Source organism: Palaemon carinicauda, chromosome 22 (assembly GCF_036898095.1).
Source record: "Palaemon carinicauda isolate YSFRI2023 chromosome 22, ASM3689809v2, whole genome shotgun sequence".
Classification (NCBI taxonomy): Eukaryota; Metazoa; Arthropoda; class Malacostraca; order Decapoda; family Palaemonidae; genus Palaemon; species Palaemon carinicauda.
In genome coordinates this window covers 95313368-95328741 of record NC_090746.1, presented here as the reverse complement: position 1 = coordinate 95328741, position 15374 = coordinate 95313368, and the positions used below count along the sequence as shown (strand labels likewise).

At 45.5% G+C, this 15374-nt stretch overlaps 1 protein-coding gene across 3 annotated transcripts in view; it reads left to right on the top strand.

Annotated features, from left to right (window-relative positions):
- LOC137616642 (lysosomal Pro-X carboxypeptidase) overlaps nucleotides 1-15374 on the top strand; it is a 124789-nt gene that overhangs the window by 93228 nt on the left and 16187 nt on the right. For all 3 annotated transcript variants that reach the window (XM_068346555.1, XM_068346556.1, XM_068346557.1), the window contains exon 6: nucleotides 3542-3699. In XM_068346555.1, coding sequence (XP_068202656.1) covers nucleotides 3542-3699 — 158 coding nt within the window. The remainder of the gene's footprint in view (nucleotides 1-3541; nucleotides 3700-15374) is intronic.

Here is a 15374-nt window from a genome sequence, read left to right as displayed (position 1 = left end):
AGTGCGCTCAATGTGTTCATTGTCAAGACAAACTTCACGATGAAGTCTACCAGGCTGTCTTGACAGTATTTATGGAAGGCGACTGGATGGTCTCTCTCGACCTTCAGGAGGCATACTTCCACATTCCTATACACCCGGATTCCCAACCGTTTCTGAGGTTTGTTTACAGGAATATGGGGTACCAGTTTCGAGCCCTGTGCTTTGGCCTCAGTCCTGCGCCTCTCGTGTTTACGAGGCCCATGAGGAATGTGGCAAAATCCCTCCATCTATCGGGGATCCGAGCCTCCCTGTACTTGGACGACTGGCTTCTCAGAGCATCGTCCAGTCTTCGCTGTCTGCAGGATCTACATTGGACGTTGAGTCTGGCCAGGGAGTTGGGACTTTTGGTCAATCTAAAAGTCCCAACTGATCCCATCCCAGATTATTCTATATTTGGGGATGGAGATTCGCAGTCAAGCCCTGCTCGAAGTCCAACTAATGCTGAAACGAAACGTTTATTCAGTCAGGAGTTGGAACAGTCTCGTAGGGACTCTCTCATCCCTGGAGCAGTTTGTCTCACTAGGGAGACTACACCTTCTGCCTCTCCGGTTCCATCTAGCCCCTCACTGGAACTAGGACAAGACATTAGAGACGGTATCATTCCCAGTCTCCGAACCAGTAAAGGCATGCCTGAAATGGTGGGACAGCAATATCAGTCTGAGAGAGGGACTATCCCTAGCAGTCAAGAACCCAAACCACGTGTTGTCCTCAGACGCGTCGGATTTGGGTTGGGGTGCGACCCTGGACGGTCGGGAATGCTCGGGTCTGTGGACCTCAAGTCAGAAGAGCATGCACATCAACGGCAAGGAGCTATTAGCAGTCCACTTGGCCTTGATGATATTAGAAAGCTTCTTCGAAACTTAGTGGTAGAGGCAACTCAGACAACACCACAACTTTGGCGTACATCTCCAAGCAAGGAGGCACACACTCCTTCACGCTGCTCGAGATCGCAAGGGACCTTCTCTTATGGTCAAGAATTCGAGGCATCTCCCTGTTGACGAGATTCATCCAGGGGGACTTGAACGTCTTGGCAGACTGTCTCAGTCGGAGGGGTCAGGTGATACCCACGGAATGGACCCTCCACAAGGACGTGGGCAAGAGTCTTTGGGCTACTTGGGGTCAACCCACCATAGACCTCTTTGCCTCCTCGTTGACCAAAAGGTTACCAATCTATTGCTCTCCAGTCCTAGATACAGAAGCAATCTACATAGACGCATTTCTACTGGATTGGTCTTTTCTGGACTTATATGCATTCCCACCATTCAAGATAGTCAACAAGGTACTGCAGAAGTTCGCCTCTCACGAAGGGACAAGGTTGACGTTGGTTGCTACCCTCTGGCCCGCGAGAGAGTGGTGCACCGAGGTACTTCAATGGCTGGTAGACTTTCCAAGAAGTCTTCCTCTAACGGTAGATCTGTTACGTCAGCCCCACGTAAAGAATGTCCATCAAAGCCTCCCCGCTCTTCGTCTGACTTCCTTCAGACTATCGAAAGACTCTCAAGAGCTAGAGGCTTTTCGAAGGAGGCAGCCAGTGCGATTGCAAGAGCTAGGAGAGCTTCTACCATTAGAGTATACCAGTCGAAGTGGGAAGTCTTTCGAGACTGGTGCAAGTCAGCATCTGTGTCCTCGTCCAGTACCTCTGTAGCCCAAATCGCAGATTTTCTTTTACATCTGAGAAAGGTTCACTCCCTTTCAGCTCCCACGATTAAGGGCTACAGGAGCATGTTGGCTTCGGTCTTTCGACATAGAGGCTTAGATCTTTCCAACAATAAAGATCTCCAAGATCTCCTTAAGTCTTTCGAGACCTCTAAGGAACGTCGTTTGGCAACTCCTGGATGGAACTTAGACGTGGTCCTAAGGTTCCTCATGTCAGACAGGTTTGAGCCATTACATTCAGCCTCCCTGAAGGATCTCACCCTCAAGACACTTTTCCTAGTGTGCTTGGCTTCGGCTAAAAGGGTCAGTGAACTTCATGCCTTCAGTAAGAACATCGGCTTTTCTACAGAAAAAAGCCACTTGTTCACTTCAACTTGGTTTCCTGGCCAAAAATGAACTGCCTTCTCGTCCTTGGCCTAAATCTTTTGATATTCCTTGCTTATCAGAGATCGTAGGCAACGAACTGGAAAGAGTATTATGTCCTGTTAGAGCTCTTAAGTTCGATTTAGCTCGTACTAAGTCATTACGAGGGAAATCTGAGGCATTATGGTGCTCAGTTAAGAAACCTTCATTGCCTATGTCAAAGAATGCTTTGTCATATTTTATCAGATTTTTTTAATACGAGAAGCTCATTCTCACTTGAATGAGAAAGACCGATGTTTGCTTAAGGTTAAGACGCACGAAGTTAGAGATATAGCAACCTCCGTGGCCTTCAAGCAAAATAAATCTCTGCAAAGTATTATGGACGCGACTTTTTGGAGAAGCAAGTCAGTGTTCGCGTCATTTTACTTAAAAGATGTCCAGAATTTACGAGGACTGCTACACACTGGGTCCATTCATTGCAGCGAGTGCAGTAGTGGGTGAGGGTTCTACCACTACACTTCCCTAATTCCAATATCCTTTTAATCTGTCTCTTGAAATGTTTTTAATATTGTTTTATGGGTTGTTCGGAAGGCTAAGAAGCCTTTCGCATCCTGGTTGATTTGGCGGGTGGTCAAAGTCATTTCTTGAGAGCGCCCAGATTAGGGGTTTGATGAGGTCCTGTTGTATGGGTTGCAACCCTTGATACTTCAGCTCCTGGGAGTCTTTCAGCATCCTAAGAGGATCGCTGGGCTCCGTGAGGAAGACAGACTTACAAGGCAGAGTAATCGTCTAAGTCAACTTCCTTACCAGGTACCTATATATTTTGGTTTTGTTATATTGATAACTGTCAAAATGAAAAAACTCTTAGCTTATACGCTGTAAACTTAATTAACTCTGGTCTCTACCCACCGCCTTGGGTGTGAATCAGCTATTATATATTCACCGGCTAAGTTAAATATTTAAAAATGATATTTTAATTATAAAATAAATTTTTGAATATACTTACCCGGTGAATATATAAATTAAATGACCCTCCCTTCCTCCCCAATAGAGACGCAGCGGGACGAGAAGAATTGAAGGGTTTGTTTACATGCAAGAGTGGTATCTGGCCGACAGTTGGCGCTGGTGGGCACACCCGCAACCTTCATAGCGATCGCTCGCGAGTTTTTTGAGTGTGTTTTCTGTCGAGCCGCAGAGTTGCAGCTATTATATATTCACCGGGTAAGTATATTCAAACATTTATTTTATAATTAAAATATCATTTTAAAAGGAAAGTCCTTGGAGACCTCACAGCACCTCCCCAAAAATAGGACTTTCCTTTCTCAAAAGCACTTCTTTTTCTATTTGTATAACAATCCACTGGGCTGACTCTTTAAAAATCTGTAGAAGATATATTTTAAAGTTCAACAGGATGGTTATGTATGTTTAGTGATGCATTTTGCATTTATACTTTCAGGAAATTATTTTATCTTTTGTCTTTCAGAGCTATTGCTGCATCAGCTCCAATCCTGCAGTTTACAGATATTACTCCTTATGAAGATTTTGCTAAAGTGGTGACTGCTGATTTTGCCAAGGAGTCCAATGAATGTGTAGAGGTTATCAGGAAGTCTTGGGAAGCAATCAACCAAGTCACTGCAGATGGTAAGAGTCCAGTTATGATGAACATTTCTCTGATTCGTTAATATTATATTTACCCATGGGCCATTTGAATGCTATTGCATTGTTGTATCATTATTTGTATCATATAAGTTAGTTAACTGTTGACTCCTTTTTGGTTTTACCTTAATCCTAAGACAAGAAGCCTTATCATTCCATGTATTATTTCTGTGCTGATGCTAAGGGCATGTGAAACTCCAAAGATGTGAAGGATATTTTCCTAGAAAGGATTCCATTATGGAGAAGCACATACAGTGTGTATTACATGGCCTATTGTCGATTGTAGTATTGTTGGTACTTCTGGAGCATTCCTTTGCCTGAGATGTATTGCTGCGTACTTGATACTTTTTGAACCGTTTCTTTTTGTATCTTTTTCCTTGTCCAATTTTTAAATTTGATTTTTCTCTCATTTCTTTCCTTGTAGAAACTTCTTGATGCACAAGAGATGTCCTAGTGGTATTAGTTAACTAATTTTAATATATTATTTATAAAAAAAATTATTATTGGTATTATGGGAAAGAGAAAAAAAGTTTCTAAGCTTGAAGGAGAATCAGTCACTAATCTTAGCTGCCTAAAGAAATAAGATTTTCACACTGTGTATGGGAAGTGATGGCCCAATCGGTTCAATGCAAAGAGTGTGGCATCGTCTGCATATGCATATGCATCAAGGCCAAAACCCATGTGGTTGATATTATTATAACTAGTCAAGTTACAACCCTTATTGGAAAGGCAAAATTTCCTGTTTGCCTGTAGTAGTTCACACTAAAAAGTAAAAATTAGAGTTTAGTATAATTGAACAGATTTCATATGTGATGGTAATTTTAAAAAGCTTTCTTTCAAAGTGTAATTTTTTATTAACAAATAAGAAAGTTACTGATTATCGTAATTTCTAATTTCCTTATTTTTCTTCATTAAAGTAACGATTCTTCCAATAGAAAACTATTCAAGCTTGCGATAATTGAATAATAATCAAATTTCAAATTTTTTTTTACCTTTTTTCATAGTGAGAGAGAGAGAATCTCTTCTGATAATTGAGAAGCCAATTTATATTTTCATCATGCATTTTATATTATATATCAAATTTTTAAATATTAAACTTAGCCGGTGAATATATATATATATAGCTTCTGTCTCCGACGGTCGACAGATTCCAAAAACTCGCGAGCGATCGCCATGAAGGTTGCTGGGTGTGCCCACCAGCGCCGACTATCGGCCAGATACCGCATATACTTCTCCACAAGTTCAGTTCTTCTCTGTCGGTGGTAGTGACAGCATTGGTTCCGCTCGCGCTTAACCTCAAGTTTCTACCGATTGGTGAAGTACTTGTTCATGGTTTTATTGCTTTCGCTGTGTTGGTTATCTTCGATAAAACTCTTGAATCCCTTTTTTGATTATTGTTGCTGAACTTGGCTTTCTTTTTGGATTTTCTTTGAAATTTTCACAATGGCTGACCCTTCTCCTGTCTATCGTAAATGTGCGAAAGACTGTAATAAACGTCTTCCTAAAGCTTCCATCGATCCTCATACTATTTGTGTTAATTGCCGAGGTAAATCTTGTCAATTAGGAGATCGATGTGAGGAATGTATTGTTTTATCTGAATTTGAGTGGTTGGAGTATGAGAAATATACTCGGAAACTCGAAAGAGATAGGGTGAGAAGAAGCTCTTCTAGATCTCTAGATTTTTCCTCTTCCCATGCCCCTGAACCTAATCCTTCTCCTGTAGTGGTAGTTTCAGAACCCCCTACTGGCACTAATGAACCTTCTATGAGTGATATGTTATTGGCCATTCAAGCGTTGGGTGAGAAGGTCGAATCGTTGGCCTCGGACAGAAATCAGCTTATGTCCGACGTTAAAATTTTAAAGGGTCAAAATGGTAAAGTGGAAAGTGCAACAAATGTGTTTAGTGTTTTGCCGGAGGGTTCGTCTGTTCGTGCTTGTCGCTTGCCTAGTCCGAGACCTCTTTCAAGCTCCCCTGCCCCAGGGAGAAGGAATATCATAGGACTTAAGGGAGTGAGAGGTGTAAACCAACGGACAGACGTTCCCTCAAAGGTATCAGACGTTGCTCTTCAAGCACGTCCTTACCATAAGACAGGAGAAACGAAGTTCTCCTCGTCTTCCGATAATTCGTCTCTTAAGAAACCTTGGCGCAAGGTTTCAAGACCTTTGAAGCGCAAGTCGGTCCCTTCAGGACAGGTCCAGCGTCCTGGCTGTAGTCATTGGGACAGCTCCGACCGTATTCAGTCATCGGATGATTGTTCTCCTGTTAAGGGCAAACGTGACGTTGAGTTCGAGGGTCCCGTTCGGTGCGATGACTTGCATGCGCAGACGTTGCCGACGTCACGGTCCGTTTTGAGTCCTGTTCACCCTAAGTTGAGTGTCTTACAAGATATGCAGTTAAAACTTTCTTCCTTAATGGAAGTTTACGATCATGTCCAGGTTCGTAAGGAACCTTTGCTTGTGGTTTGTCAGTCTGGCAAGCGTGATTCAGGTCTTCAACCTCCTAAGCGAGATTTGTCTCGTCGTTCTGACGTTATCGCTAATGTCAGCGGTGCTGTTAAACGTGATTCTCATCGTGTTCCTCGTCAGTTGCGTCAGTCACGTGACGTTGAACTTCAGTTTCAGCAGTCACAGCGTGACTTTGAGCTGCAGTCGCCGCAGTCCCGATGTGACGTTCATCGGCCGACTCCGTTGTCCCGAAGTGATGTCGACCGTCAGTCGCCGCAGTCTCGTTGTGACTCTCAACCTCAAGACCTTCAGTCTTTGCACTCTCGACGTGACGTCGTCCCCTCGACTTTTGCTGCGGCTCCTTTACATATTGATGTGGCCTGTCAAGCTTTGCCGCCTCGGCATGCTGGGTTTTCCCCGTGTCGCAAGACTTTACCTTTGTCGGATGATGTTCCTTCGGATGAGGAGGTTGATGATCCCCTTCCTGCTAATGTGCCTTTGGGATCCTTTCAGATGGGGAGGAGCCTAGGGTTGTCCACCAATCCCTTGACTTTAAAAAGATTATGCTTATCTTTAGGGATGTTTTTCCCGATCATTTTGTTACTGCGGCTCCACGTTCGCCGCCGTCTAAATTTACTTTAGGCATGACTTCATCGACTCCGTCGTTTACGAAGTTGGTTCTCTCTCGCTCTTCTAAGAGAGCCTTGCGTTTGTTGGGAGACTGGTTATTAACCAGGAGAGGTTTAGGGAAGTCTTCTTTTGCCTTTCCCCCTTTCAAATTGGCTTCTCGTGCGAGCGTCTGGTATGACACGGGAGAAGTTCTCGGTTTAGGAGTTCCTGCCTCTGCCCAGGGAGACTTCTCAAGCCTTGTAGACTCTCCTCGTCGTCTAGCCATGAGACGCTCGAAGGTTTGCTGGTCCTCCACAGATCTGGATCATCTCCTTAAAGGAATTTTCCGTGCCTTCGAGGTTTTTAATTTTTTGGATTGGTCCCTGGGAGCCTTAAGTAAGAAGGTATCTTCATCGGACAATGATGTCTCTATTCAGATAATGTCTTGCATGGACAAGGCAATAAGGGATGACTCTAATGAACTGGCGGCTACGTTCACAGCAGGAGTTCTTAAGAAAAGAGAAGCTCTGTGTTCTTTTCTTTCTGCAGGGGTTACTCCCTGTCAGAAGTCAGAACTTCTTTTTGCTCCCTTATCGTCTACTTTGTTCCCTCAACATCTTATTAAAGATATCGCGGCATCTCTTGTTCAGAAGGGCACGCACGATTTAGTGGCCAAGACTGCTCGTAAGGTTTTGCCGCCTTCTTCTCATGTCAGCAGACCCAAGTTTGACACGCCAGCGGCAAGATTTATCCCGCCTTTTCGTGGCAGAGCCCCCAGTAGGGGAAGCTCTCGTTCCGATAGCAAACGAGGTAAGAAGAGAGGATCCAAATCCTCACGTAGCAGAGTCTGACTGCCCACGTCCTCAGACAGCGGTAGGGGCCAGATTGACCAACTTCTGGCAGGCCTTGGAGAAGAGGGGTGCAGACCCGGAGTCTGTTTGGTTGCTGAAGGAGGGTTATAAAATTCCTTTTGTACGAAGACCTCCGCTAGTGAAAGTTCCGATAGACCTCTCTCCCAGGTATCGAGAGGAGACAAAGAGACAGGCGTTGCATCTTTAAGTTTCTCTGTTGTTGGAGAAGGGGGCGGTGGTGAAAGTCTCGGACCTTCAATCCCCAGGTTTTTACAACCGTCTCTTCCTGGTTCCGAAGAACACAGGAGGTTGGAGGCCAGTGCTGGATGTAAGTGCTCTCAACGTGTTTGTTTTAAAAACAAAATTCACGATGGAGACCACCAAATCCGTTTTAGCAGCGGTAAGAGAGGGCGGCTGGATGGTCTCTCTCGACCTGCAGGATGCGTACTTCCACATTCCGATACATCCAAACTCTCAACATTATCTGAGGTTTGTGTACAGGAAGGTGGTGTATCAATTCCGAGCACTGTGCTTCGGCCTCAGCCCTGCTCCTCTTGTTTTTACAAGGCTCATGCGGAATGTAGCGAAGTTTCTACATTTGTCGGGGATCAGAGCCTCCCTTTATTTGGACGACTGGTTACTCAGGGCGTCGTCCCTTCATCGCTGTCTGGAGGACCTCAAATGGACTTTGGACCTGGCCAAAGAGTTAGGTCTCCTAGTGAACATGGAGAAGTCGCAAATGACTCCATCCCAGACCATTCTTTTTTTGGGGATGGAGATACAGAGTCGAGTTTTTCGGGCTTTTCCGTCTTCCACCAGGATGGAGCAGGCTTTGCTCAAAGTCCGTATCTTGCAAGAGAAAAGCAGTTGCTCTGTGAGAGTTTGGATGACTCTCCTAGGGACTCTTTCGTCGCAGTAGCAGTTTATCTCTCTAGGGAGACTCAACCTGCGCCCTCTCCAGTTTCACCTAAACCACCATTGGAACAAGGAGAAGGGCTTAGAGACGATCTCGATTCCAATCTCCGATTCAGTCAAGACCTGTCTAGCTTGGTGGGACAGCAACATAAGACTTCGGGAAGGTCTTTCTCTTGCAATCAAGAACCCAAACCATGTGTTGTTTTCAGACGCATCGGATTTGGGTTGGGGAGCGACACTGGACAATCTGGAGTGCTCGGGTCTTTGGTCCGCAGACCAGAGGAGTCTTCACATAAACTGCAAAGAGCTTTTAGCTGTCCATCTAGCGTTAAGGAGTTTCGAGAGTCTGGTTCGAAACAGGGTAGTGGAGGTGAATGCAGACAATACCGCGGCCTGGGCATACATCTCGAAGCAAGGAGGCACTCACTCCCACTCCCTTTTCGTCATCGCAAGGGACCTTCTCACTTGGTCAAAAGATCGAAACATCTCTCTTTTGACGAGATTCGTCCAAGGGGAGTTGAATGTCTTAGCGGACTGTCTCAGCCGAAGAGGACAGGTGATTCCTACGGAGTGGACGCTGCACAAGGATGTGTGCGAGAGACTATGGATGACATGGGGTCGACCCACCATCGATCTCTTTGCGACCTCTTTGACAAAGAGGCTCCCGACTTATTGCTCTCCTGTTCCAGATCCAGAGGCGGCCCACATAGACGCGTTCCTTCTGGACTGGTCTCACCTAGACATCTATGCCTTTCCACCGTTCAAGATCCTAAACAAGGTGCTTCAGAAGTTCGCCTCTCACGAAGGGACCAGGTTGACGTTGGTTGCTCCCCTCTGGCCCGCGAGAGAGTGGTTCACAAAGGTACTTCTATGGCTAGTAGACATTCCAAGAAGTCTACCGTTGCGGATGGATCTCCTGCGTCAGCCTCACGTAAAGAGATTTCATTAAAGCCTCCCCGCGCTTCGTCTAACTGCCTTCAGACTATCGAAAGACTCTCTAGAGCTCGAGGGTTTTCGAAGGAGGAAGCTAGAGCGATCGCAAGGGCTAGAAGATCCTCTACCATCAGGATTTATCAATCTAAATGGGAGGTATTTAGAGACTGGTGCAAGTCCTCCTCTATTTCCTCTTCCAGTACCTCTGTAGCGCAGATTGCAGATTTTCTGCTTTATCTGAGAAATGGTCGCTCCCTTTCTGCATCTACCATTAAAGGCTACAGAAGCATGTTAGCTTCTGTTTTCAGGCATAGAAATTTGGATCTATCTAATAACAAAGATCTTCAAGACCTTCTTAAGTCTTTCGAGACTTCCAAGGAGCGTCATATTTCTACTCCTGCTTGGAACTTGGATGTGGTCCTGCAGTTCCTTATGTCAGACAGGTGTGAACCGTTAAATTCGGCCTCCCTGAAGGATCTTACCCTCAAGACTCTTTTCTTGGTGAGCTTGGCCTCTGCGAAAAGGGTTAGTGAGATACATGCTTTTAGCAAGAATATCGGCTTCTCCGCTAATAAAGCAGTATGCTCTCTTCAGCTTGGTTTCTTGGCCAAAAATGAACTTCCGTCTCGTCCATGGCCTAAATCGTTTGAACTTCCCAGTCTATCTGAGGTTGTTGGGAATGAAGTTGAAAGAGTGCTGTGCCCCCTTAGAGCTCTTAAATTTTATTTATCTAGAACTAAACCGCTGCGAGGTTTTTCAGAGGCTTTATGGTGCTCCGTTAAAAAGCCCTCTTTGCCTATGTCGAAGAATGCGTTGTCTTATTTTATTAGACTATTGATTAGAGAGGCACACTCTCATTTAAGTGAGAAGGATCGTAATTTAGGCTCATGAAGTTAGAGCGGTAGCAACTTTAGTAGCATTTAAACAAAATAGATCCCTTAGAAGTATTATGGACGTGACCTTTTGGAGAAGTAAGTCGGTGTTCGCTTCATATTACTTGAAAGATGTCCAGACTCTTTATGAGGACTGCTACACGTTGGGACCATTCGTAGCAGCGAGTGCAGTAGTGGGTGAAGGTTCTACCACTACATTCCCTTAATCCCAATATCCTTTTAATCTTCTCTTGAAATTTTTAATCTTGTTTTGGGTTGTACGGGAGACTAAGAAGTCTTTCTCAATCTTTTGATTTGGCGGGTGGTCAAAATATTGTTTCTTGAGAGCGCCCAGATTAAGGGTATTGATGAGGTCCTGTTGTAGGGGTGTTCACCCTGATTATAACAGCTCCTGGTAGTCTTTCAGCATCCTGAGAGGATCGCTGGGCTTCGTGAGGATAGCGGACTAATGAGGCAGAGTAATCATCAGAGTCATCTTCCTTATCAGGTACCTATACTTAAGTTTGTTTTTTGAATATTTGTCAAAAACTCTTGAGCATATACGCCTTTATTGTTTTAATACTAGTCTCTACCCACCACCATGGGTGTGAATCAGCTATATATATATTCACCGGCTAAGTTTAATATTTAAAAATGATATTTTCAATTTAAAATAAATTTTTGAATATACTTACCCGGTGAATATGTATATATAATTAAAGGCCCTCCCTTCCTCCCCGATAGAGACCCTACGGACTGAGAAGAACTGAACTTGTGGAGAAGTATATGCAGTATCTGGCTGATAGTCGGCGCTGGTGGGCACACCCAGCAACCTTCATGGCGATCGCTCGCGAGTTTTTGGAATCTGTCGACCGTCGGAGACGTAAGCTATATATATATTCACCGGGTAAGTATATTCAAAAATTTATTTTTCAATATTAATCTTACCCGATAATCATGTAGCTGTCAACTCTGTTGCCGACAGAAATCTACGGTCGGGATACGCCAGCGATCGCTATACAGGTGGGGGTGAACACCACAGCGCCATCTGTGGTCAGGTACTCCAGTACTTCTTGTCAACACCACCTCAATTTTTCCTCTGTCGTGCCTCCGGCTAGACCTACATGGATACGCTGTTGATTCTGGAGTTTTTGCTCACGATTTGGTGATGTATTTGCTCTAGAGTTTAGCTTTCGCTATTCATGAAGTTTTATCATTAGCTTAGCTAGCTTTTGGGATTAATTTGATTAATTATGGTGACGAAGAGAGTATGAACTCTCTTTCACTTTTAAATGGCCGACCCTTCCCTTAGACGGAAGTGTTGGTGTCTAAGAGAGTATAGACTCTCTTTCTTAATTTTGCTTAACAAAAGTTATAGATTTATTTTATATCTCTCCGCCTTTTATAGGCCTCTTCGATTAACTTCCTTTTATTATAAACTTATTAAAATTAATTTTTATATTTGTTTATATTCGACCTTTCCTAATAGTAGGCGGTCTTTTCTTGGTACCGAAGTTAATTAACATTGAGCCCGTCATTTCGTTTTTACCTGTTAACATATTATGCTATTTTAATGTTTTTGAAAGAATTTCTTTGATAGTCTCGTACTGTTTTCAAAGTTGAACTAACGTTTTGTTTTGTCTCTGCAGTTGTTGACGTTCAGAACGTTCAACTTGCGCTCTATCGTTACGATAGAGAGAGAATTTTCACGGTGTCACGTTGCAGTAAGAGTAAACCGATTCTAGCGTTTTGTTCATTCTTTCTTAGCTTAATGGTTTTAATTCTAATAAGGGAAATCTTTCAGTTTTTTTTTTTCCTTTTAACAATAATATGTTTTAACGATATATATGATTGGGCTCATCTCTCAGGTTCTAAGTCAAGAGAGAGAGAGAGAGAGAGAGATAGAGACGGAGGGAGAGAGAGGAGGATAAACGTTTCGTTCAAGCGAGTAACGTTGTTATCGTTTTTGCTCTTCTCCCTAGTCTCTTTAGGGGAAGAAGGTAAACGTTTCTAGAGTTTTATTCTTGTTCTCAAGCTTTATGCGGTGAGAGATTTTAAACGTAGTTTATTTGATCTAGTGTTTAGTCTCTTTCCAGCCACTGAATTATTTATCTTTCATTATATTTTTCTGTTACATTGTAATTCTGTTTTCGCAATTACTAACTTTTAAGGAAGGATAGAATTGCGTGTTTCAGGTACAAACCACTTAAAGTTTCGTGTTCAGTGAAATAAGTGCAAACAGAAAATCAAAAGTGATAAAGTGATAAGCGCAAAGTGTTACAGTGTTGCGTTCGAGGGTTCGTCTGTTCGTGCCAGTTGTTCGCCTAGTCTGGGACCTCTTACAAGCTCCCAAGCCCAGGGGAGAAGTAATGTCGAAGGACTTATGGGTTCAGCAGGCCTTGATCGACGAACAGACGTTTCCCTCCGTGGTTTCGGGTGTATCTACACACGTTGCCGACGTGATCACCCCACCCACACAAAGACGAGAGAGCCCTTTTATTCCTCGTCTGCGGAAGAGGTTTCTCGCAGAAACCATGGACCAAATCTTGCAGCTTTTAAGTGCAAGTTGGTCCCTTCCGCGCAAGTCCAACTCCTAGGTGTAGCCATTAGCACTGGGTCAGTTCGGACTTGCTGCAGTACGACAACTGCACACCTCCCAGAGAGGCAAGGTGGTATCGCAACAGGCAGTAGCTCCGTCTGTTGCCGCACCAGCTGTTTTAGACCCTCAGTCTCAACGGACAGTAGCTCCGTTTGTTGTTGTCTTTCTTAAACTCTAGTGGTCTATGCTGCAGACAATGCAGTCTCAGCTTGCGGTGTTGATGCAGGAGTTTCAGGCAGAGAAGGTTAACACACCTCCTCCTGCGAGCGCTCCTCCACCTCTACGCAGTCCAGCCTGCCAGACGTATGATGTTGAGGTTCCTCAAGCTACCTCCATGCGTGAGCTGCCGCATTGGGAGTTGCCAGATACCAGCTCTGTGCAGCAACCTCCACTTTCCTTGAGGCAGGAGCCTCTTGCCACGCGGCAACCTCCTCAACACTTGAGGCAGGAGCCTTATGCTTTGCAGCAACCTCCTCTACCCTTGAGGTAGGAGCCTCATGCGTTGCGACTACCTCCTCCATCCTCGAGGCAACAACCTCTTGCGGTGCGACAACCTCCACCATCCTCGAGGCAGCAACCTCAACTCCACCTCTGCGCAGTCCACCCTGCCAGACGTATGATGTTGAGGTTCCTCAACCTACCTCCACGCGTGAGCTGCCGCATTGGGAGTTGCCAGATACCAACGCTATGCAGCAACCTCTTGCGTTGCGGCAACCTCCACCATCCTTGAGGCAGCAACCTCAACTCTTGCGGCAGCCACCTCCACTCTTGAGGCAAGAACCTCAACTCTTGAGGCAAGAGCCTCAACTCTTGAGGAACCTCATGCTATGAGGCAGCCGCCTCAACGCATGCAGCAACCGCATTCTTCACAGCATGAGCCTCTCTCTGCGCAGCTACCTCCTCAACCCTTGAGGCAGACGCAACTCTTGAGGCAGGAACCTCACAGGAGCCTCATGCTATGCGGCATCCTCCTCAAACCATGAGGCAGGAGCCTCATGCTATGCGGCATCCTCCTCAACCCATGAGGCAGGAGCCTCATGCTATACGACATCCTCCTCTACCCATGAGGCAGCCTCATGCTATGCGGCATCCTCCTCAACCCATGAGGCAGGAGCCTCATGCTATGCGGCATCCTCCTCAACCCATGAGGCAGGAGTCTCATGCTATGAGGAGCCTCATGCTATGCGGCATCCTCCTCAAACCATGAGGCAGGAGCCTCATGCTATGCGGCAACCGCCTCAAACCATGAGGCAGGAGCATCATACTATGCGGCATCCTCCTCAACGCATGCGGCATAAGCCTCTTCCCTTGCAGCTTGAGCCTCATCCCATGCAGCATGAGCCTCATACCATGCAGCATGAGCCTCATCCCATGCAGCATGAGCCTCATCCCATGCAGCATAAGCCGCACGCCATGCAACATGCTCTGCTTACCTTACAGCATGCTCTACATACAGCATGCTCTGCATACAGCATGCTCTGCATACCTTACCGCATGCTTCTCAGTCACACATCTTTGGTTGTTGCCAACTCACTAGACTGTCAAGCAGTTTCATAACGTTGCCTTCTAGTCTGCTGCTTTTGCACCAGTGAAACCCTCACTGAGAGAACTTAGCTTTTCTCGGATATGGTTCCTGTAGATGAGAAAGTGCTATTCTCCCTCCTTCTGATATTCCCTTGAGGACTCTGTCATTTGGAGAGGAGCCTTTAGCTGCGTAGCCTCCTATGGACTTTTATTTAAGCATAACATGCTTCCAGGGAAGGTAATGGTTCCACTTCAGTCGCTAACCCCGTCTGTTACCACACCTGCTCCCATAGACCTTGAGCTGTGTTGCAAGACATGCAGTCCAAGCTTAGTCCTTGTTAGAGGATTTTTTGTTTACGGAGTCAGTGTGTCACTGGGAAGACGTTCAACAACCAGCAGAAGTGACTTGTTGTGACGCAGTGCGGCAACCTCAGCAACCCGATAAGGAGTTGTCTGTACGACCCAGACAGTCTAGACAGCTTCGGGTTGTCACTGTACTTCCTCGCTTCCCCATGGTTGACAGTTCACAGACTGTGCAGCAGTACCATGATCTTGTGTCCGGCTCCGTCAGACGACTAGCTTTTAAGAGCTCCCACAAGTCGTCGCTGTCTGGAGATTCTCAGATGGACTATGGATCTGACCAAGGAACTGGGCCTCCTGGTCAATTTTGAGGAGTCCCAGCTCGTCCCATCCCAGACCATTGTCTACCTGGGTATGGATCTTCAGAGTCGAGCTTTTCGGGCTTTTCCGTCGGCCCCAAAGATCTACTAAGCCCTAGTTTGCATCCAGAGCATGCTGAGAAGGAACCGATGCTCAGTCAGGTAGTGGATGAGTCTAACAGGGACACTTTCATCGCTGGCCCTGTTCATCGAGTTAGGGAGACCCCACCTCCGCCCCCTTCAGTATCATCTA